We start from the raw sequence: 24,858 nt of genomic DNA on the forward strand, positions 1-24,858 counted from the left end.
TGTAACTGTTTTGCACACATTTATTTAGTTTGACAGTTATTGAGAGTTAATGAGTTTGAATGAGGCCACTGATCAGAGGACACCGAATCCTTGTGTAAATCCTCATCTAAATTTTTTCATCTATATAATTTCATTGAACTGTAAATAATATAACAAAATGATTCAGTGTCCTCTGATGACATAATGGTGGCCATATTCTAACTCATTTACTCTCAATAGCTGTCAAACTAAATGAATTTGTGCTAAACTGTTTAGAGTTTTTGGATGTGTGTGAGATTATGTGCAAAATAAATCTTGCGGTCGACCAGTTGTCTGGTAATCAGAAGGTTCTCGGTTAGATTCCGGTTCATCCCGGCCAGGCAGCGTGTCGAAGTGTCCTTGAGCAAGACACTTAACGCCTAATTTCTCCCGATGAGCAGGTTGGCACCTCGCACGGTTGCCTCCGCCGTCGGTGTGTGAGTGTGAGGAACAAGTTGTAAAGCGTTTTTATAAATAAAAGAACAATATAAATGCACCATTTACCATTTAGTGGGAGGTGACTTCAGCGTATGGAATAAGCCAGAGTCAACGTTCAAGTTAAAAAAATAAAGTCACTTTTATTAAGTACAGAAAACTGGGGCAGGGGGATTAATTGAAGTTAAATCCTTCCTGGTTGGGCTCTTCCTCTGTGGCTCCAAGTGCCAATCTACTCCATGCCTAGAGAGAGAGAGGGAGAAGAGGAGAGGGTGGCGAGACTGGTGCTGAGCAGAAGGTTGTCCATACATTCAATAGTCAACAATTCCAGTTCACAAATAAACAACTGCAGGTAGAGTCCTCGTCTCGTAGCACTCCAGCGTTCAGCCCTATAGTCGTCTCTAGTGGCATTGAGAGAATGTCTGACCTGGTGCGAGTCCTGACTCACTCTGCTGCTCCTCCTCTTTAACCCTTTCACTACCACACTACAGACGGTTAACCTTTCACTACCACACTACAGAAGGTTAACCTTTCACTACCACACTACAGACGGTTAACCTTTCACTACCACACTACAGAAGGTTAACCTTTCACTACCACAATACAGAAGGTTACCCTTTCACTACCACACTACAGAAGGTTAACCTTTCACTACCACAATACAGAAGGTTAACCTTTCACTACCACACTACAGAAGGTTAACCCTTTCACTACCACACTACAGAAGGTTAACCTTTCACTACCACACTACAGAAGGTTAACCTTTCACTACCACACTACAGAAGGTTAACCTTTCACTACCACACTACAGAAGGTTAATCATTTCACTAGTGTGTGTAGTAGTAGCTAGTAGTGTGGTAGTGAAAGGGTTAACCATGTGTTGTGTGGTAGTGAAAGGGTTAACCTTCTGCAGTGTGGTAGTGAAAGGGTTAACCATTTGTCGTGTGGCAGTGAAAGGGTTAACCTTCTGCAGTGTGGTAGTGAAAGGGTTAACCATTTGTCGTGTGGCAGTGAAAGGGTTAACCTTCCATATTGTCGCAGTGAAAGGGTTAACCATCGGTAGTGTGGCAGTGAAAGGGTTAAAGGGACTCAAACTGGGCCATGAGTGATTAAGGGCTGCAGCTGACCTGTGTCTGCCTCTCACCAGGAGCAGAGCAGAACACTGGGAGGAGGGGGCGGGGCCTGCTGCAGTGAGAACAGCGGGTGCTGTCCGGGGTGCTGAAAGTGTCCGCTCAGCCCAGTGCAGTGAGAACAGCGGGTGCTGTCCGGGGTGCTGAAAGTGTCCGCTCAGCCCAGTGCAGTGAGAACAGCGGGTGCTGTCCGGGTGCTGAAAGTGTCCGCTCAGCCCAGTGCAGTGAGAACAGCAGGTGCTGTCCGGGGTGCTGAAAGTGTCCGCTCAGCCCAGTGCAGTGAGAACAGCGGGTGCTGTCCGGCGTGCTGAAAGTGTCCGCTCAGCCCAGCCATGCAACCCTATACAACTTCATCAAAAAGACCCTTACAACACGTAATAAATATACATAATAAATACAATACGTAATAAATATACATAATAAATACAACATTATAAAACATTTCAGTGGAAACTCTGGGGGTCTGAAGTGTGAGCCAATCAGGTCAGGTCCTTGTCCAATAACGAAGTGATACACTATGAGATCTCCAACAATGACTTTATTATAGAAACAAATGCCGGTGCTGCTAGAGAGCACCACCCAACCTAACTGTACAGGATACAATGGTGAATAATATAATAATATAACTGAGCACTATCACTGGTGAGTGGTGACGAATCTGAGCGCTGAGTGATATACAAAATATATGATAGGGGCTTAACCCTTTCACTGCCACACTACAGAAGGTTAACCCTTTACTATCACACTACCGACGGTTAACCGGCTGTCGTGTGGCAGTGAAAGGGTTAACCGTTTGGTAGTGCAGCAGTGAAAGGGTTAAGAGTGGAAGCAAGTCTATAAATCACATCCCCAGAATCCAAGACAAGATAGAAAAACTGCTTCAACCGCCCTCTTTCTGCTAATCACTGGGAAGCCGGTTCTGTTCTTGTACAAGAAGCCAATCTTGTTGCCGTAATTTACCGACAAGATACCGTCTGTATGGCATTTAAAGGTGCCATGATATTTGTATACTCTCGATGTCAGGCCCCTGGTCGCAGTGGATACATGCAAGTTATTGTAAACAACATCTCTATTGATCTATGGCTCGACTAGAGAACATTGTAGATGCTGTTTTATTTGTAGTGCTGCCACAGACCAAACTATATGTTGGTCCAATAAGTCTGGTCCAATAAGTCTGGTCCAATAAGTCTTGTCCAATTAGCCTGGTCCAATAAGTCTGGTCCAATAAGTCTGGTCCAATAAGTCTGGTCCAATAAGTCTGGTCCAATAAGTCTGGTCCAATAAGTCTGGTCCAATAAGCCTGGTCTAATAAGTCTGGTCCAATAAGTCTGGTCCAATAAGTCTCGTCTAATAAGTCTGGTCCAATAAGTCTGGTCCAATAAGTCTGGTCCAATAAGTCTGGTCCAATAAGTCTGGTCCAATTAGCCTGGTCCAATAAGTCTGGTCCAATTAGTCTGGTCCAATAAGCCTGGTCTAATAAGCCTGGTCCAATAAGTCTGGTCTAATAAGTCTGGTCCAATAAGTCTGGTCCAATAAGTCTGGTCCAATAAGCCTGGTCTAATAAGCCTGGTCCAATAAGTCTGGTCTAATAAGTCTGGTCCAATAAGTCTGGTCCAATAAGCCTGGTCTAATAAGCCTGGTCCAATAAGTCTGGTCTAATAAGTCTGGTCCAATAAGTCTGGTCCAATAAGTCTGGTCTAATAAGTCTGGTCCAATAAGCCTGGTCCAATAAGTCTGGTCTAATAAGCCCAATAATTGCTTGACATTCAAAAGACAGCTTAAAACCTCTTTGCTCAAGCATTTAAATGATAAATCAGGGAGGCCAACTAAGACGCAAATTATCAGTATTCTGGCTGCACTATTTTTATTCTGTCTATTTTGATGCACTTCGTGTCAAATCCCTGTGTTTGTTGTATGCTCATTGTATATCTTACTACTAACCTCTTATGCACTAGAGTCACTAGACTCATTACATCGACACTGTGATTATTGTATTGTAAATTAATTAGGGCTATTTTATTGTATTGATTTATTGTACTATAAATTACAGTACTGTAGATGAGAACTATTTTATTGCACTATTGCATCATTTTACTCTGTCTGTTCTATTTGACTCCTTTATCATTATTGTGTGTTGTCAGATGTGTCCTGGAAACCCCTGGACAGAAGAGTGATAGTACCTAAACCACACCACACTTGCAGTGTAATGTACCTACCGGCGACGGCTTCTCTTGGTGTCAAAACAGTAGGGATTTTTTGTTATGCAATAATATAGCGAGTGATTTTGGGGTATAAATGACTAGACCATTGTGGGTTCGAGTCCCTGTGATCATAAATCACAAAAGCTAAAGTTAAAAGGATGTTCAGTGATGGGCGGCTGGGTAGCGCAGCGGACTAAGCGCCTGCCTACCACCGCAGAGACACTGGTATCGAATCCAGCTGTCAGCGGTACCTCCGGCTTGGTCGGTCGTCCATACTAACACAATTGGCAGTGTTGGCGGGTGGGAAGCCGGTGGGGTGTATCCTGGTCGTTGTAAACAGCGACTCCTACAGGTCGGTCGGGGCGCCTGCACAGCGAGGGAGGGACGTGGGGGAAGTAGTGTGAGCCTCCCACGCGTTACGCTCCCCCAGTGAGAGTCCTCGCTGTCAGGTGAAAAGAAGCGGCTGGCTGACTCCACATGTATCGGAGGGGACATGTGGTAGTATCTATCAACCCTCCCTAGACCGGCAAGTGGGGGGCAAATGCGCGCAATGACCAGGAAGGGAGGGAAGGGAATTGGCATAACGACTAAATTGGGATGGGGAAAAAATACAGAAAAAAGGGGAGAAAAAGTAGACAAAAAAAGGATATTCAGTGATAATCAAACCGTAAACAAAGAGGCATATTCATTAAGATGTTATAGATCCTAATATGAAAAACGATGTGATTTAATGATATATGCCTTACCTTGACTTTGTTTATTTAGTCTATTCTATACTTATTATATGTCTGCACTTTTTGTCAATGTTGTGCTCAGTTTGTGCCAATTTAGTTTGCCTGTCTTTTTTACTTTTTTACTTTGAGCTGCAATTCTTGTATGAAAGGTGCTATACAAATAAAGTGTAATATTATTATTATTATTATTATTATTATTATTATTATTATTATTATTATTATTATTATTATTATTATTATTATTATTATTATTATTATTATTATTATTATTATTATTATTATTATTATTATTATTATTATTATTATTATTATTATTATTATTATTATTATTATTATTATTATTATTATTATTAGGGAAAGAAGCCAGGGTGTCCCAGTGTCATATGGAAATACATAGAATAATAGTGTTGGCCTAATAACACACCAGTATCGGTGCAACAGAAGGTTAACCCTTTCACTACCACACTACAGAAGGTTAACCTTTCACTAGTGTGTGTATAGTAGTAGCTAGTAGTGTGGTATTGAAAGGGTTAACCTTATGTAGTGTGGTAGTGAAAGGTTAACCTTCTGTAGGGTGGTAGTGAAAGGTTAACCGTCTGTAGTGTGGTAGTGAAAGGTTAACCTTCTGTAGGGTGGTAGTGAAAGGTTAACCGTCTGTAGTGAAAGGGTTAACTGTCTGTAGTGTGGTAGTGAAAGGGTTAACCGGCTGTAGTGTGGTAGACGTGAAAGGGTTAACCTTCTGTAGTGTGGTAGTGAAAGGTTAACCTTCTGTAGTGTGTTAGTGAAAGGTTAACCTTCTGTAGTGTGGTAGTGAAAGGTTAACCTTCTGTAGTGTGGTAGTGAAAGGTTAACCTGCTGTAGTGTGGTAGTGAATGGTTAACCGTCTGTAGTGTGGTACTGAAAGGTTAACCTTCTGTAGTGTGGTAGTGAAAGGTTAACCTTCTATAGTGTGGTAGTGAAAGGGTTAACCTTCTGTTGCACCGATACTATATATAGGCCCAACACTATTATTCTATGTATTTCCATATGACACTGGGACACCCTGGCTTCTTTCCCTAATAATAATAATAATAATAATAATAATAATAATAATAATAATAATAATAATAATAATAATAATAATAATATTACACTTTATTAATTGTGTCCATATCCATATTTTAAGTTGCAAGTGACTATTTATAAACCCATAGTCTGGACTCTGGAATGAATGAATGAATGAATGAATGAATGAATGAATGAATGAATGAATGAATGAATGAATGAATGGATGGGTGGATGGATGGATGAATGAATGAATGAATGAAAACTTTATTTAACAGAATGGGTACAATACAGTACGGCTCAATACACACAATTGTTAAGGGGATGCAGACCAGAGAAAGACTTTTGTCTTGTTTACATCAGGGTCCCCCATTTTCAATTCATAGTGACATTTATGACATACACAACATATGACATCATGACATAGCCTATAGCCTATTATCACGACATACATACTGGTACTGTTCTGTGTTTATGTCTTCAAAAATGCAAATGGTCGCTATATGTTGTCTCCGTATAGTATACCCTCAGATTGCCTGCAATTTGAAGCCTATTATTGATCCCCAATAATAATGATTGGCTGTGAAAGGCGGAACGCAGACAGCCAAGTAAAAACGAGGCTTATTACCCAGAGCAGACGTCATCACGGTTTGAGAGCATCTAGACACCTACACACACACACACACACACACACACACACCCACACACACACACACACACACACACACACACAGGCCCTGCTTGCTGCAGCTGCACGGAGGCGGCGTGAAGAAGAAGAAAGAAAGAAATGACAACGCTCGTCTACTAGATCCACACGTCGAAGAAGGGGAAGAGAAGACATTCTAATCGAACGGGCGGATTCGTCGGACGGTTGAGCGATATCGTCGTTTATTAATTCTTGTGAAAACAGTAACGATATGGCGCTGATGATGATGATAAGCACCGCGGCATCACCATCCTCCTCCTCCTCCCGGAGCCGGTGCGCGCTGCTCCCTCTCCTCCTGGTCCTCCTGTGGGGCTCCGCGCGCGGCATCACCCGCTACTCGCTCCCGGAGGAGCTGCAGCAGGGCTCCGTGGTCGCCAACCTGGCCACCGACCTGGGGATGGAGGTGCGGGACCTGGTGCGGCGCAACGCCAAGCTGGACATCATCCACGTCGGCAAGAAGTACCTGATGGACATCAACAAAGACACCGGGGAGCTGTTCGTGCGCGAGCGGATCGACCGGGAGAGCATCTGCACGAGCAAGACGACCGCCTGCTTTCTGAAAATGGACGTCATCTTTGAGAATCCCATTCGCATTTTCAACGTGGAGCTGGAGATCCTGGACATCAACGACAACGCGCCGGTGTTCCGCCGGGAGACGATGCACCTGGACATCTCGGAGGCCGCCGCGCCCGGGGAGCGGTTCTCGCTGACCAACGCCGTGGACGCGGACGTCGGGGCGAACTCCATCAAGACGTACTATCTCAGCAAGAGCGCCTATTTTGACATCGACATACAGACGGGGAGTGACGGCTCTAAATATGTCGATTTGGTCCTTAACGGTCGTCTGGATCGCGAGGAACACGCCGTGCATAATTTAGTGCTGACCGCCGTGGACGGAGGGGTGCCCGGCCGCACCGGCACCGCCAGCATCATCATCAATGTGCTGGATATCAACGACAACGCCCCCCTGTTCAGCCAGCAGATCTATGAAGTCAGTGTCGAGGAGAACTCCGCCTTTGGGACCGTAGTGATGACTCTGAACGCAGCGGATCTGGACCAGGGCACCAACGCTGAGTTAATTTACTCATACACTCTGTACACGTCTGAGAAGACCCAGGAACTCTTCTCGCTGGATCCAAACACCGGGGAGATCAGGGTGAAGGGGGTGCTCGACTACGAGGAGAGTCAAAGTTTCGAGATGCACGTGCAGGCCCAAGACAAAGGCGCGAGCAGCCCGCTGTCGGGCCAGTGTAAAGTGATCGTGGTCATCGACGACTTGAACGACAACTACCCCGAGGTGACCGTCACGTCTCTGAAAAGAGCGGTGAAGGAGGACGTCGCCGTCGGAACGTTGATCGCGGTCATCGGCGTCGCGGACAAGGACACGGGGTTGAACGGCGAAGTTCACCTCGCTCTCTACCGACAGGCGTTCTTACCTTTCGTCCTGAATAAATCGTCGGAGGGCTACTTCGCGTTGCTCGTGTCACGGCCGCTGGACAGAGAGATGATGAGTAAATACGACATCACCTTGACCGTCTCGGACCGCGGCACGCCGCCCTTATCGGACAACGAGACCATCACCCTGGACGTCCTCGACATCAACGACAACGCGCCGGCGTTCCCCCAGTCGTTCTACTCCATCCACGTGGTGGAGAACAACGCGCCGGGCGCCCTGCTGACGTCGCTCAGCGCCTTCGACCCGGATCTCAACGAGAACCAGTACTTGGTCTACTTCATCATGGAGAAGGAGGTCGCGAACACGTCCATGTCGATGTTGTTCTCCATCAACCCGGAGAACGGCAACCTCTACGCCCTGAAGACCTTCGACTACGAGCGGGAGAGGGAGTTCCTGTTCCACATCGAGGCGCGGGACTCCGGCGTCCCCCCGCTGAGCAGCAACGTGACGGTGAACATCATCATCCAGGACCAGAACGACAACACCCCTCTCATCGTGTCGCCCTGGCGGGCGCAGGGCTCCGTCATCGAGCAGGTGATCCCCAGGTCCACGGATAAGGGACACCTGGTGGCCAAGGTGATCGCCATCGACGCCGACTCGGAGCAGAACTCCCGGGTCACCTACCAGCTGCTGCAGATCAGCGACGCCACCCTCTTCAGCCTCGACCAGTACAACGGCGAGATCCGGACCACCAGGATGTTCAGCTACCGGGACCCGCGCCACCAGCGGCTGGTGATCGTCGCCAAGGACAACGGCGAGCCCGCTCTCTCCGCCACGGTGACCATCAAGATATCGACGGTGGAGCACGTGATCACGCACTTCTCCGAGACCACGGAGGAGCCGATCGAGTACGACCTCTTCACGGACCTGAACCTCTACTTGGTGATCGGCCTGGGCTCCGTGTCCTTCCTCCTGCTGATCACCATCCTGGTCATCATCGTGCTCAAGTGCCAGAAGGCCACGCAGCCCAAGCTGCTGAAGATGCCGCCGCCCAACAGGAACAGCGTGATCAGCAGAAACAGCATGATCAGCCAGAGGAGCTCCACCATCGCCGACTCCACCCTCATCTCCAGCGACGCCTACTGGTACAGCTTGTTCCTGGCGGAGACCCGGAAGGGCAAGGTGGTGGTGAGACAGCCCATCGTGCCCAAGGGAGCGGGCTACTTCGTGTCCAGTATACCCAGGAGCATAGGGCCCACGGAGACCAGTGACTCCAGAGCGTCCACACTACAGGTATTGGATTCATCGGTTGATACCACTTTTCATCATCTTCCATCGTGGGAGAAAACGTGAGAGAGAGAGAGCGTGTGTGAGAGTGTAACGGGTCATCGAGATGTATATACTGTAGGACCCGGACCTATGCCACCGAACACATCCTAACCCTTTCACTACCACACTACAGAAGGTTAACCCTTTCACTACCACACTACAGAAGGTTAACCCTTTCACTACCACACTACAGAAGGTTAACCTTTCACTACCACACGACAGAAGGTTAACCTTTCACTACCACACTACAGAAGGTTAACCCTTTCACTACCACACTACAGAAGGTTAACCTTTCACTACCACACTACAGAAGGTTAACCCTTTCACTACCACACTACAGAAGGTTAACCCTTTCACTACTACACTACAGAAGGTTAACATTTCACTACCACACTACAGAAGGTTAACCTTTCACTACCACACTACAGAAGGTTAACCCTTTCACTACCACACTACAGAAGGTTTCACTAACCACACTACAGAAGGTTAACCTTTCACTACCACACTACAGAAGGTTAACCTTTCACTACCACACTACAGAAGGTTAACCCTTTCACTACCACACTACAGAAGGTTTCACTAACCACACTATAGAAGGTTAACCTTTCACTACCACACTACAGAAGGTTAACCTTTCACTACCACACTACAGAAGGTTAACCCTTTCACTACCACACTACAGAAGGTTTCACTAACCACACTACAGACGGTTAACCTTTCACTACTACACTACAGAAGGTTAACCCTTTCAAGTTTCACTACCACACTACTACAGAAGGTTAACCTTTCACTACTACACTACAGAAGGTTAACATTTCACTACCACACTACAGAAGGTTAACCTTTCACTGCCACACTACAGAAGGTTAACCTTTCACTACCACACTACAGAAGGTTAACCTTTCACTACCACACTACAGAAGGTTAACCTTTCACTACCACACTACAGAAGGTTAACCCTTTCACTACCACACTACAGAAGGTTAACCTTTCACTACCACACTACAGAAGGTTAACCTTTCACTACCACACTACAGAAGGTTAACCCTTTCACTACCACACTACAGAAGGTTAACCCTTTCACTACCACACTACAGAAGGTTAACCTTTCACTACCACACTACAGAAGGTTAACCTTTCACTACCACACTACAGAAGGTTAACCCTTTCACTACCACACTACAGAAGGTTAACCTTTCACTACCACACTACAGAAGGTTAACCCTTTCACTACCACACTACAGAAGGTTAACCCTTTCACTACTACACTACAGAAGGTTAACATTTCACTACCACACTACAGAAGGTTAACCTTTCACTACCACACTACAGAAGGTTAACCCCATTCACTACCACACTACAGAAGATTAACCCTTTCACTACCACACTACAGAAGGTTTCACTACCACACTACAGAAGGTTAACCCTTTCACTACCACACTACAGAAGGTTTCACTAACCACACTACAGACGGTTAACCTTTCACTACTACACTACAGAAGGTTAACCCTTTCAAGTTTCACTACCACACTACTACAGAAGGTTAACCTTTCACTACTACTACACTACAGAAGGTTAACCTTTCACTGCCACACTACAGAAGGTTAACCTTTCACTACCACACTACAGAAGGTTAACCTTTCACTACCACACTACAGAAGGTTAACCTTTCACTACCACACTACAGAAGGTTAACCCTTTCACTACCACACTACAGAAGGTTAACCTTTCACTACCACACTACAGAAGGTTAACATTTCACTACCACACTACAGAAGGTTAACCCTTTCACTACCACACTACAGAAGGTTAACCCTTTCACTACCACACTACAGAAGGTTAACCTTTCACTACCACACTACAGAAGGTTAACCTTTCACTACCACACTACAGAAGGTTAACCCTTTCACTACCACACTACAGAAGGTTAACCTTTCACTACCACACTACAGAAGGTTAACCCTTTCACTACCACACTACAGAAGGTTAACCCTTTCACTACTACACTACAGAAGGTTAACCTTTCACTACCACACTACAGAAGGTTAACCTTTCACTACCACACTACAGCAGGTTAACCCTTTCACTACCACACTACAGAAGGTTAACCCTTTCACTACCACACTACAGAAGGTTTCACTACCACACTACAGAAGGTTAACCTTTCACTACCACACTACAGAAGGTTAACCCTTTCACTACCACACTACAGAAGGTTTCACTAACCACACTACAGAAGGTTAACCTTTCACTACCACACTACAGAAGGTTAACCTTTCACTACCACACTACAGAAGGTTAACCCTTTCACTACCACACTACAGAAGGTTTCACTAACCACACTACAGACGGTTAACCTTTCACTACTACACTACAGAAGGTTAACCCTTTCACTACCACACTACAGAAGGTTAACCTTTCACTACCACACTACAGAAGGTTAACCTTTCACTACCACACTACAGAAGGTTAACCTTTCACTACTACTACACTACAGAAGGTTAACATTTCACTACCACACTACAGAAGGTTAACCTTTCACTACCACACTACAGAAGGTTAACCTTTCACTACCACACTACAGAAGGTTAACCTTTCACTACCACACTACAGAAGGTTAACCTTTCACTACCACACTACAGAAGGTTAACCCTTTCACTACCACACTACAGAAGGTTAACCTTTCACTACCACACTACAGAAGGTTAACCTTTCACTACCACACTACAGAAGGTTAACCTTTCACTACCACACTACAGAAGGTTAACCTTTCACTACCACACTACAGAAGGTTAACCTTTCACTACCACACTACAGCAGGTTAACCTTTCACTACCACACTACAGGCGGTTAACCTTTCACTACCACACTACAGAAGGTTAACCTTTCACTACCACACTACAGAAGGTTAACCTTTCACTACCACACTACAGAAGGTTAACCCTTTCACTACCACACTACAGAAGGTTAACCTTTCACTACCACACTACAGAAGGTTAACCTTTCACTACCACACTACCAACAGGTTAACCCTTTCACTACCACACTACAGAAGGTTAACCCTTTCACTACCACACTACAGAAGGTTTCACTAACCACACTACAGACGGTTAACCTTTCACTACTACACTACAGAAGGTTAACCCTTTCACTACCACACTACAGAAGGGTAACCTTTCACTACCACACTACAGAAGGTTAACCTTTCACTACCACACTACAGAAGGTTAACCTTTCACTACCACACTACAGAAGGTTAACATTTCACTACCACACTACAGAAGGTTAACCTTTCACTACCACACTACAGAAGGTTACCCTTTCACTACTACACTACAGAATGTTAACCTTTCACTACCACACTACAGAAGGTTAACCCTTTCACTACCACACTACAGAAGGTTAACCTTTCACTACCACACTACAGAAGGTTAACCTTCGGTAGTGTGGTAGTGAAATGGTTAACCGTCTAGTGTGGCAGTGAAAGGGTTAACCTTCGGTACTGTGAAATGGTTAACCTTATGTAGTGCGGTAGTGAAAGGGTTCACCTAAGGTAGTGTGGCAGTGAAATGGTTAATCTTCGGTAGTGTGATAGTGAAAGGGTTAACATTCGGTAGTGTGGTAGTGAAAGGGTTAACCTGCGGTAGTGTGGTAGTGAAAGGGTTAACGTGTGGTAGTGAAAGGGTTCACCTTCGGTAGTGTGATAGTGAAAGGGTTAACCTTCTGTAGTGAAAGGGTTAACCTTCTGTAGTGTTGTAGTGAAAGGGTTAACCTTCTGTTGTGTGGTAGTGAAAGGGTTAACCTTCTGTAGTGTGGTAGTGAAAGGGTTAACCTTCTGTAGTGTGGTAGTGAAAGGGTTAACCTGTAGTAGTGTGGTAGTGAATTGGGTTAAAGGTAGAATCTGTAATGCCATCAAACAGCGACCCATCCCCCATCCGACTCTGAACCTCACCTCAGACCAAAACAAAACAATTATTAAACAAAGTGCAATATACCAAGAGCAGCACATTTGCCTTGAAGTTGCTTCCTTTCAAGTACTTTCCACGTTACGCGCTGTCCCGGGCACATTTTATTTAAAATGTTTAGTTGGACGAAACACAACGACTGTGCAGAATCACGTGTCTCCTCTGCTGATCGAAGTTGTTCCCATTCAAACTCGGCATAGTCATTGTGTGCTTACAGTATGAGAGGGTTCATTCAATAGCTTTCTTCCTCCCATTGGTATTATGATGAAGAACATGTGGTTTTCCTCCCACGGTATATTGGTTTCTAAGAATCTCTGGTTTCATGTAACTTTAATACATTATAAAAGCTGTGGGAGTCCGTTCTCAGTATGCGTGTAGGACATGTGTTCCGAAAGTATTTTGGACAACAAAACACAACATCGCGATTCTGTGTTGGGTGTAGAAGCTTAAAATGACTTCGAGAACGAGAACGAGTCAAAAGGAACATTAAAACATGTATGAGTGTATGAGAGAGAGAGAAGAGTTTGTGAGTGCGTATGTTGCCTGAAGTTCCTGTTTGCTAATCACACACGCATCACTGAATCTGTTTCTTTCTCTGTTCTTAAGTACTCAAAATGAAAGGAAGCCCATTCTACAAGTGGAGGTATGCTGGATGCTAATTACATGTTGTCAGGATGCTATGATTTTATAGAATAATTGTGTTCCCCAGTCTTTCTTATCTGGTTGAAATTCTCTGTTTTGCTCCAAAAATTGGATGCCAAAAAATAAATCTACACAATCTCGTGACTTTCGGGAAAGAAAAAATAAATTGATTACAAAATGGCCAAAACGAGCAGAATCTTTTAATCTTTTTAGAGAGGAGACAGAGAGCTGGATTCATTCCTAATCTCTGTCTTTTCTCTCACTCTTTTATTTCTCTCCTCCTGTCCTGTCCCCCCCGACCCCCACATCCCTGACGCAGACTCCATACGCTCCTCTTACCGTTGACCTTCATGGCACATGCTGCCGGGTGCTCTGAATATTATATTGGCTCAATCTCTCTAAAGCCAAAAACCAATCACTTATGGACAGCTGAGATTAGGGCCAAATTGGCCGCCTATACTCAGGGCCGTGTGGGGTGTGTGTACATGTGGCTCGTTTGGCAGAAACTCAGAGCAAAGCGGTGACTCAGATTAAAATTAAAATAGAAAGGGATTAACCTATTCACTGTTCTGAATAGATTCTCAGTCTGCATTGTACCTGAGAGCAGGGACTGCATCTGCGCTACTACATACAATCCATATTTCCCTCACAAGGCCTATAAATTATGAGGCTGAGTCACGACCTTTGGAAGCAGCCAACCTGGCAGCTGACAGGGGACAAGCAATCTGCAGCGCCACTGAAGCCCGTTCCGTCCGAAAAGTATCCTTATCACCAGCACTACTGCCGCTGCAGAACAAAAGCAGAACATGTAATTGTTTTGTCATTGAATAATTTATAGACCTTGCCCTCCAAAACAAGTTCTGCTAGAACATATTTTGGATCAGTGGACAATAACACAAACCTAGATTCTACTGACAGCTCATTCTCATTTCTAAGTGTCAAACTCAGCACGTCCCTACACTTAGGCTTCCTAAACGCAATTCTCTGTAACTATTTAGATATCCATTGCATTATTTTGGTGGAATAACCCTTTAAAACTATTTGGTGGAATAAACCTTTAAATATATTTGGGTCGAATAAACCTTTAAAACTACAGTCATTGACACCTCCCGGCTCCCATATGTCTCTACAAAAAACAGTATATGCTATGAAAGGGGCAAGGCTCATTTCAACATACAATCATGGAAATGATTAATAAATGTTTTTAATGCATAGGTATATCAAACGACAATAGGTTCACTATGGTATACTGTAAACAGGTGACAGAGAGCTGATTACCAGCGGACCTATGTAGTATCACCCTACTGCGTTCAAAATGTGTAACTTCATACTGAATAATGTATTGCAATGGACAATGATGGAATTTTATTCACGTAAAATACTTGTTGTTGACCGATCTAAAAACGTTTCAAGGATCCAGGCCCCAGGCCTGCTTCTTGCCTATCAGGAATGTTGCATCCAAATCGACCCTATAGTTAGATTATGAAAAGATAGAATCACACACAGACTCACAAACGCAACCGAACTCCCAGGCTACTGGCTGGTGAGGTTAATGAGTCTGGATAGACTACCAACTTATGACTTGTCTGTCCGTCTCTCTCTCTCTCTCTCTCTCTCTCTCTCTCTCTCTCTCTCTCTCTCTCTCTCTCTCTCTCTCTCTCTCTCTCTCTCTCTCTCTCTTTCTTTCTTTCTTTCTTTCTTTCTTTCTTTCTTTCTTTCTTTCTTTCTTTCTTTCTTTCTTTCTTTCTTTCTTTCTTTCTTTCTTTCTTTCTTTCTTTCTTTCTTTCTTTCTTTCTTTCTTTCTTTCTTTCTTTCTTTCTTTCTTTCTTTCTTTCTTTCTGCACATCATTCTAACCTGGCCTGTCAGATGAACCATCTTTTGAAACTGTCTGATCTGGGACATGGCTGAGTATATTTACCTGCCAGCCACCAGTAGTTCCTCAAAGGACACTAATCGGTTCGGACACAAGAGCATAACTCGGAAGCCTGACAAAATTGATTCTCTTGTGATCTTGCGAAGCCAGCTGCCATGCAAGGTTACACATTATTCTACCAGGTTTATTAAAATAGCTCAGGAAAAAAAAAGAACGCGCATCCTCCGTTTGTTGGTGCTGAGCCAAACTGTAAAAACAGTAATACATAAGAACAAAGCGGGGCTCGCAACTCACTTGTAGTTCCAAGGTGATTTTAATAAACAAAAAAGGCAGTAGATGCAACGTTTCAACCTTACCGGTCTTCCTCTAGCTGAGGAAGACCGGTAAGGTCGAAACGTTGCATCTACTGCCTTTTGTTGTTTATTAAAATCACCTTGGAACTACAAGTGAGTTGCGAGCCCCGCTTTGTTCTTATGTATTAAAATAGCTCCCCGTGGAGAATAACCCTAAACCTGAACCCAACCCTGACCCTACGAACCCTGACCCTGGTGGTAGAAGTTACTGAGAATTGTGTTTCTGATGCCTAAGTGGAGCTGAGGTTGAGGAATGACAACACGATCCTACTTAACGTGAACCCCTCGTCCATAAGCACATATGTGTGGATATAAACAGCGTTTGAGAGCGGTGACGTTGGCCAACCAGCCCTGCACTGTGACGCACGCATGTCTTGACACCACATGTCTCTTCTTCCCTCTGTTTCCCCTTTTTGGTTTGGTTTTTATTTAAAAAAAAAACTCCCATGCTTGCATTTCAATCTGAAACAGATTCTTATCATAGATTCGATGTAATCTGGCGGTGAATACTAAAAGAGAATGATTTGAACTCATATTTTGTCAGAATGATAGATTTCAACATGAAGAGGCGTGCATGATGATGTATGTCTTTACACCCAGAATCTACAAGTCCTCGAAAATGGGACTTGATTTAATGGCGACAGTAACCGGTAAGGATCTAGTTTGAAGGATCTACACTCAGTGTGCAGAACACTAAGAACACCTTCCTAATATTGACCTGCATCCCCCTTTTTTCAGAAATCAATCTCAATTGTCTCAACGGCTTATTCCCGTGGACAATTGAAATTGATTCAATAGGTCAAATCATTAAGGGATTGTACCTTTGGACCTGAATTCCCCCGGTCTGTCTGTTTCATGGAAAGAGCAGGCGTCGGTTTGGTGTTCTGTACACTCAGTGTGTTATTGCACTGCATGGGTGGCGACCTCCCCTCCTCATGGGTCACGGTCGGGTCGGACTCCACGTCTCGGCTAAATCTATGTTCTGTTCGTTGGCAGGGATCCAGCCGGGGCCTGCCGTGACGTGGGCACCGTGTCCTCGCGGGAGTTCTTCAGCCGGCACGCTTCCTGTGAACTCACCCCAACCACTGCCCCGTTCTACGCTCCCACCTCCGTCGGGGATCGAGCGCCTCTTCACACGTGGAACTGGGAGATGATGACGAAACACTCGAAACTGTATTTTAATAGATTTTCTTCTTTTTTCGTAATTTTTCTTTTGGAGAGGGAAAAATAGACAACGCCTGGAGAAAGAGGACTATAGTCAATGGCCCGTGTTTCTGAAGCTAAAAGAGTAGGAGCGCTGGTCTGGGGTCAGTGACCGGGAAACACTTTGTGATTATTATTCAGAGTGAAGCTGACTCCGGATCAGTACTTTGAGAGGCTTTGTGAATACGGACCAATGCCTGCAGTCTGTCTATCTCCCTGTCTCTTTGGTCAACATGACGTTATATTCTGTAACAATACATCGTTATTTTAGTTGAAGTCAAAACACTTCTGTCCAGGAGCGACTGTCTCAACCACTCGACAACCTTCCATAGCATAGTCCATCCGGCATGAATCTGCATGACTACAGAGAAAATACTATTTAAAACAGGCAGTGTCCAAGGAAGGACAAACCTGGAGTGGCCTCGTGTAAATAATGTGCGTCCTGATACAAGGAAAATGTTTAAGGAATACTTTACATCTACATTTTGAATTAGTATTTGTTATTTTTCTTCGCCGGTTTACTTGTCACGTTGGGTTAGCGGTTAGCGTGGGGAGTCCTACATCTGGCGTTTGTGCCTAGCTGTGGCTAACGATGCTTTGCAAGCCATTATAGATAATGAACAACAGATATATATATATATATATATATATATATATATATATATATATATATATATATATATATATATATATATATATATATATATATATATATATATATATATATATATATATATATACATATATATAACCACCACCCCCCCTCTGCCCAATGTGACAAGTATTTGGTGAAGAGAAATGATAATTATAAATGTTGAAGTATCCCTTTAATTGTCAAAGAGGGACATCTTCCATCTCGTCACATCATCTCATCACCTGATCCTCCACGATGACGAGGAGGAGAATCAAACGCTCCTCATTTACACCTCCTCTCTCCTCATTTACACCTCCTCTTCGGGGTCTCCTCGTGCATTTAATTAGCAGTAGCTAATGGAGTAGTCACCATTGCACATATTTTTGTAAACAATAAGATTAAGCACTACAGTCACAATCGCTTTTCAGATACACTTTGCGAAACAGGGTGAATATTCTTCTTCCATCAAGGTTTCCAAATATGGAACTGTAGCTCGGGCATAGTAGAATTTCACACTTTGAATTATCTTAACTATTGTACTATAGAAAGTGTCGATCATTTTAATACTTCAGAAAGGTCACACAATTTAGCATTAATACGATTTTTATACCCAATATCTATGGCAATTATTAGTGATTAATTCAGTTACTGCCAGTGCCATGAATAAGCTTAAAGTGTTTTATGTATGCTAAATGTTTTAAAAACCCGGCAATAATTGGACGATGCCGTCGGTCGCCATCGGTTGTGTGATAGTAAAGGGTTAACCTTCTGTCGTGGGGCAGTGAAAGGGTTAACCGGCTGTCGTGTGGCAGTGAAAGGGTTAACCTTCTGTGTATTGTCGCAGTGAAAGGGTTAACCGGCGGTCGTGTGACAGTGAAAGGGTTAACCCTCTGTGTATTGTCGCAGTGAAAGGGTTAACCATTTTGGTGGTGCGGCAGTGAAAGGGTTAAGGAAGAAAACCCACAAAAATGCATGGCAACAAAATCATCAAAGCTGCAGCGTTCTTTTATGGTTAATGTGACTGTAGTTACAGTAGTTCTAAGAAATGTAGACTTTCATTCCAAAAACAAGATAGGCTATTGTCCATTTGAAGAAGAAAAAAATAGACACCCTGTCAAAATAATCATTAATAGATTTGCCAATATGTGTAGAAGAGGGATGAATTGCATGTGGCTTTCCATTTTTCTGCTCTCCATCTAATAGACTAATAGTGGGATTTCCCTTTTTCATTATTTAAAATTCCAAACAGTTTTTGATGTATTATTAAAATGGTACTATTATTCCTGAAAAAAAGTAATCGTTATAATTAAATTATACATTTAAAAAAAAAAGTATCCTGAGCTGATTACAGTTGGGCTACTTTATTTTTGTATTTTTAAATATGTAATCCAAGGATTATACTTATAGATACAAACCCAACACTGTTTATATCCAATATCTAGCTGACGGTGTTGTAATCATAAGAGAATGCAATAAAAACTAAGATCTTTCCCCTTGTTTACTAAATAATTTTAATGATATCAGAAATTCATATGGAAAAGGGATTATACATTATGGAAAAGGGATGATGTTGGCAACAAGAAGTTATTTTACATCCATCATAGTCCCCTAAACCTAGATGTTGCTGCCCTTTCCCAGGTTATGTCACGTCACAGTAAATTCAAACAAACAGGAACAGTATTCATATAAGCCTACAGTATTCGATAATTCTCGAAACAATTACATAATAGAGAGAAAGCTATGGAATGGGGGTCTTATTCTGTAACAATAGATATATTTAAAAGAATGACTGTTTAAAATATGTAATATTGAAATGTATTTAAGTTAACCACGGTGCCCTGGCCATGTTTTCTTTTTTAAGTTGAAACTTTACCGTTTTCTTTCCTGAATGTTTAATGATTCTTAATTAATGCTGCTTCCGTGAGCTTCTTCTTGAGCATCTTGTGTTGTATACTTGTAGTTCAGTGCATCTAATGTGGATTTTTGATAATGTACAGACGTTTTAAATCAAGTCGAAAGCTGAGTACCTTTCTGGAAGTGTCCGTTGACGTTTGCACTGTGGCAGGGAGTACTGTGAAGCCCAGCGATGTAAAGGGGAACTCTTACAAACTCCATCGTGTTATTTTCATGGACTGAGACGGTTCAATCAATATGTGTGAACATGAGCTGCTCTCTCTCTCTCTCCCAACGCCAGACACCAGAGGAGTAAGAATCAAACTTGTGATGTCATCAAGTATAACGACCTGATGAGCTGCTCCACAGACTGGGAGACTGATTCTGTTGGACCCACAGAACCTTTCTTTCTTTTAAAAATGTTTTTTATTCAAATGAGCTTCAGTAGTGATCTCGGTTCTGAAACAGAAAATGTACCTCTGTCTTTCTTTTAAAAATGTTTTTTATTCAAATGAGCTTCAGTAGTGATCTCGGTTCTGAAACAGAAAATGTACCTCTGAACATTCCTCTGGGGGTCTCTCAGTACCCTGACCCTAACCCTCTGGGGGTCTCTCAGTGCCCTAACCCTAACCCTCTGGGTGTCTCTCAGTGCCCTGACCCTAACCCTCTGGGGGTCTCTCAGTGCCCTAACCCTCTGGGGGTCTCTCAGTGCCCTAACCCTCTGGGGGTCTGTCAGTGCCCTGACCCTCTGGGGGTCTCTCAGTGCCATCTATAACATCTTACCCAATTCATTGTCTATGGAGCGGCTTCGTACATCACACGTTTGAGTTTTAGCGCTCTAGTTTTTGGATTTGGGAGAGAGTTTCACAACTTGTCACTAATATTCCTGTGTCATCATCAATGTCATAGACCGGAGGAATAACACGCGTCAATTCTGAAATTGGCCGTAGTTCCCATTTCATGTCACAAGAATCAGGAGCTAGACCAGACAGCAGTGTGCCAAATTAGTTTATTTACATGCACATATTATTATACAGATACTAGCTAATGTGCTGGTTAAGGTTATTAGACAGGGTAATGTGTCTGTATGCGTTGTAATATCCCAATCACGATGATCCCTGTATAAGTATGTATGAGTACTCTGAGTCCTACCATGGTAACATCACTTATATTAGGACATGGTAATAATAACAGGCTTCTTCTCAGATAATATCAGAATGTACCAGTTGTCATATTCGGGAGGTGCTTATACTTGGGCTATGAGGTCATCCCAGCTATAGTATTGTGAATACGATATGGCGCTTGCGTTTCTCCCAACACGTTGAGTAGCCTGATATCTGAATATTAAATGTGCATATAAATGCACTTAATGGTCCACTCAGGGAATTGAAGGGGATCAGAGAGGGAGAATATTAATTTATTGAGATGTCCTGTGTGCCATACATTGGCAATTCAAACTCTTTCAATTGAGAAACAAAAAATTTACGTTTTTCTTTTATGACCAGTTTTTATGGAAAGATGGATAGCAACCAAAATTGGCCACAGCACCTATTCACTGTTGCTGAAGATAACATTCCACATGTCTGCCTTTATATCTACAGTATATTATATCTATATTATATCTATATTCTTGCTCGAAAAAATACGAGGTCCTCTTTCCCCACCTGTCTGGCCTGGTGTCGATGACGCCGGGGACCGCCCCGCCCAGACCGCCGCACAGCTGCCCACTATCCCTGAAGAGAGAAAATGCAATCTGGGCCGGTCAATGCAGGGTGCTATAGCTGTGTGTCTTCATCCTCATGAGTTCATCGCAGGATTCACCACGGTGGACTTTAGTACGCTTTGAAAAGTGGGTAAAAAAATAAAAATAATAACAATAAAAAAAAAAAAAAAAAAGGGGAAACTAAATGTAAAGCTGACGTGGTCAAGGTGTGCCTTGCGCATTATGAGAGGCGACTCGAGAATAAAATAATGGTAGATAGAGATTCTTCAGGTCACGGTTATTGCCGGGGGGGGCGACATGCCATCTGGACCGACTTAAGTCCCCGGTATTGAGTGGCGACTCTCGGGTGAGTAGAGCCGGCTGGGTGACGTGACCTGAGTGACCCCCGGGGGCGCTACTTTATCAGAACAGATGTTCTGTTTTTGACGACCAGCGGATGAGTTTGAATCTGGCTCTAAACAACGGCTTTATACTTTGTGTGATTTTTTTTATACAATACCTTTTTGATATCTGCTGTATTCACTGTGATTGAAAATGGCACAGGAGGGTGTTTGTGCTGCTTGCTTGGTATAATGCAGACGTGGTTTCTATTCTTATTTTATTACTTTTATTATTGTGTACATTGCCTCGCTATGTTTTTATTTATTTTTTTGTTCTTTGGTGAGATTCTACAGTAGGTAGGTATGTATCCGGATTTGCATCAAATGTATTGCACTTCTGTTGGGACCCAGTCACGGACTGTACGGGGGGGACTGGCCTCGCTTTTCTTTTTTTTCAGGAATAGATATCAGTTTTCGGTGTTGCTTATTGGCTTAAATGTTCTGCCTGATCATGCAGGTTCAAATAAAGCTTTTTATCTTGTTGAGTTGAAATGTACTTTCAATTCCTGAATCTGATCTGTACCCCCCCCCCTCTCTCCCCCCCTCTATCTCTCTCTCTCTCTCTCTCTCTCTCTCTCTCTCCCTCTCTCTCTCTCTCTCTCTCTCTCTCTCTCTCTCTCTCTCTCTCTCTCTCTCTCTCTCTCTCTCTCTCTCTCTCCCTCTCCCTCACTCTCTCCCTCTCTCTCTCTCTCTCTCTCTCTCTCTCTCTCTCTCTCTTCTCTCTCTCTCTCTCTCTCACACACACATACAGTAAGTATACTGACCCAGTTTCTCACTCTTGTACTAATTCGGGGAATTGAAAAACTAAATACAGGAGACGTGGCAGCGGTTCAGATCACAGGAGTAGCGTTGGCACAAATACCTTTCCGTTGATCATTCGCTCACAATTGTCGAGGAGAGTTGGCGGTCAGCTCTCTTTATTGAGACAGTAGGGGTTGGTAGAGAGGAGGCTGTGGGGAGAGGTTCTGAAAGGGTTCTGGTGGAATCGGATCCCAGAACATAATAAAAAGGAACGTATGGCTCCAGAGGTGGGCGGGGTGGGGGGGTCTCTCTACTACACCATCTCTGGGTACATACCCTTTCAGCTGTAAGGTGGGGAGGGGTCTCTACTACACCATCTCTGGGTACAGGGTGGTGGGGGGTCTCTGCTACACCATCTCTGGGTACATCCTCTATGACCCTTTCAGCTGTAAGGTGGGGGGGGGTCTCTACTACACCATCTCTGGGTACAGGGGGGTGGGGGTCTCTCTGCTACACCACTCTGGGTACAGGGGGGGTGGCGGGTCTCTCTGCTACACCATCTCTGGGTACAGGGGGGGTGGGGGTCTCTACTACATCTCTGGGTACAGGGGGGTGGGGGGTCTCTACTACACCATCTCTGGGTACAGGGGGGGTGGGGGTCTCTCTGCTACACCATCTCTGGGTACAGGGGGGTGGGGGTCTCTCTGCTACACCATCTCTGGTACAGGGGGGGGGGGGGTCTCTCTACTACACCATCTCTGGGTACAGGGGGGGTGGGGGGTCTCTCTGCTACACCATCTCTGGGTACAGGGGGGGTGGGGGGTCTCTGCTACACCATCTCTGGGTACAGGGGGGTGGGGGGTCTCTACTACACCATCTCTGGGTACATCCTCTATGACCCTTTCAGCTTTAAGGTGTAGGCAGCTGTTCCTTTAGTTAATGTCTTGTGTGAGATTGTACACCTGAAGGGGTTTCAAATAGGGATGTTCGATATTGGCTTTTTTTTACCGATATCCGATATACCGATATTGTCCAACTCTTAATTTCCGATACCGATAGGCTATCAACCGATACCGATATATGCAGTGTTTCCCCCCCAAATTAATTTCAGGTCATTAACATTACATATCTCTTGTCGTGGAATTAACACAACATTATGCATACTTTTGATAATAAATAAAATAAGAATTTGCTCTTACTTGCTTGCCTGGGTAAATAAAGGTTAAATAAATGTAAACAAAATTATATATATTTGAAAACCGATACAGATCATTTCCGATATTACATTTTAATGCCAATATCGGCCGATAATATCGGACATCCCTAGTTTCAAATGCTGCACAGCCTAGCCCTAAAGGAGGCTCTCCACAGCCCTAAAGGAGGCTCTCCACAGCCCTAAAGGAGGCTCTCCACAGCCCTGAAGGAGGCTCTCCACAGCCCTGAAGGAGGCTCTCCACAGCCCTAAAGGAGGCTCTCCACAGCCCTAAAGGAGGCTCTCCACAGCCCTAAAGGAGGCTCTCCACAGCCCTAAAGGAGGCTCTCCACAGCCCTGAAGGAGGCTCTCCACAGCCCTGAAGGAGGCTCTCCACAGCCCTAAGGAGGCTCTCCACAGCCCTGAAGGAGGCTCTTCACAGCCCTGAAGGAGGCTCTCCACAGCCCTAAAGGAGGCTCTCCACAGCCCTGAAGGAGGCTCTCCACAGCCCTAAAGGAGGCTCTCCACAGCCCTGAAGGAGGCTCTTCACAGCCCTAAAGGAGGCTCTTCACAGCCCTGAAGGAGGCTCTCCACAGCCCTAAAGGAGGCTCTCCACAGCCCTGAAGGAGGCTCTTCACAGCCCTGAAGGAGGCTCTCCACAGCCCTAAAGGAGGCTCTCCACAGCCCTAAAGGAGGCTCTCCACAGCCCTAAAGGAGGCTCTCCACAGCCCTAAAGGAGGCTCTCCACAGCCCTGAAGGAGGCTCTCCACGGCCCTAAAGGAGGCTCTCCACAGCCCTAAAGGAGGCTCTACACAGCCCTAAAGGAGGCTCTCCACAGCCCTAAAGGAGGCTCTCCACAGCCCTAAAGGAGGCTCTGCACAGCCCTAAAGGAGGCTCTCCACAGCCCTAAAGGAGGCTCTCCACAGCCCTAAAGGAGGCTCTCCACAGCCCTGAAGGAGGCTCTGCACAGCCCTAAAGGAGGCTCTCCACAGCCCTGAAGGAGGCTCTCCACAGCCCTGAAGGAGGCTCTCCACAGCCCTGAAGGAGGCTCTCCACAGCCCTGAAGGAGGCTCTCCACAGCCCTGAAGGAGGCTCTCCACAGCCCTGAAGGAGGCTCTCCACAGCCCTGAAGGAGGCTCTTCACAGCCCTGAAGGAGGCTCTCCACAGCCCTGAAGGAGGCTCTGCACAGCCCTAAAGGAGGCTCTCCACAGCCCTGAAGGAGGCTCTCACAGCCCTAAAGGAGGCTTTCCACAGCCCTGAAGGA

General features: G+C 44.6%; 1 protein-coding gene across 1 annotated transcript; it reads left to right on the plus strand.

Annotated features, from left to right (window-relative positions):
* Positions 1–6,479: 6,479 nt before the first annotated feature.
* LOC311232916 (protocadherin beta-14-like) lies at positions 6,480–24,393 on the plus strand (the record flags this gene model as incomplete). Its single annotated transcript, XM_084319749.1, has 3 exons — positions 6,480–9,013; positions 16,824–17,000; positions 24,330–24,393. The coding sequence occupies 3 exons, from the start codon at positions 6,480–6,482 to the stop codon at positions 24,391–24,393; spliced, it is 2,775 nt and encodes a 924-aa protein (XP_084175875.1).
* Between the last annotated feature and the right edge of the window lie 465 nt (positions 24,394–24,858).

Source organism: Notolepis coatsorum, assembly GCF_963971535.1.
Source record: "Notolepis coatsorum genome assembly, chromosome: 8".
Classification (NCBI taxonomy): domain Eukaryota; kingdom Metazoa; phylum Chordata; class Actinopteri; order Aulopiformes; family Paralepididae; genus Notolepis; species Notolepis coatsorum.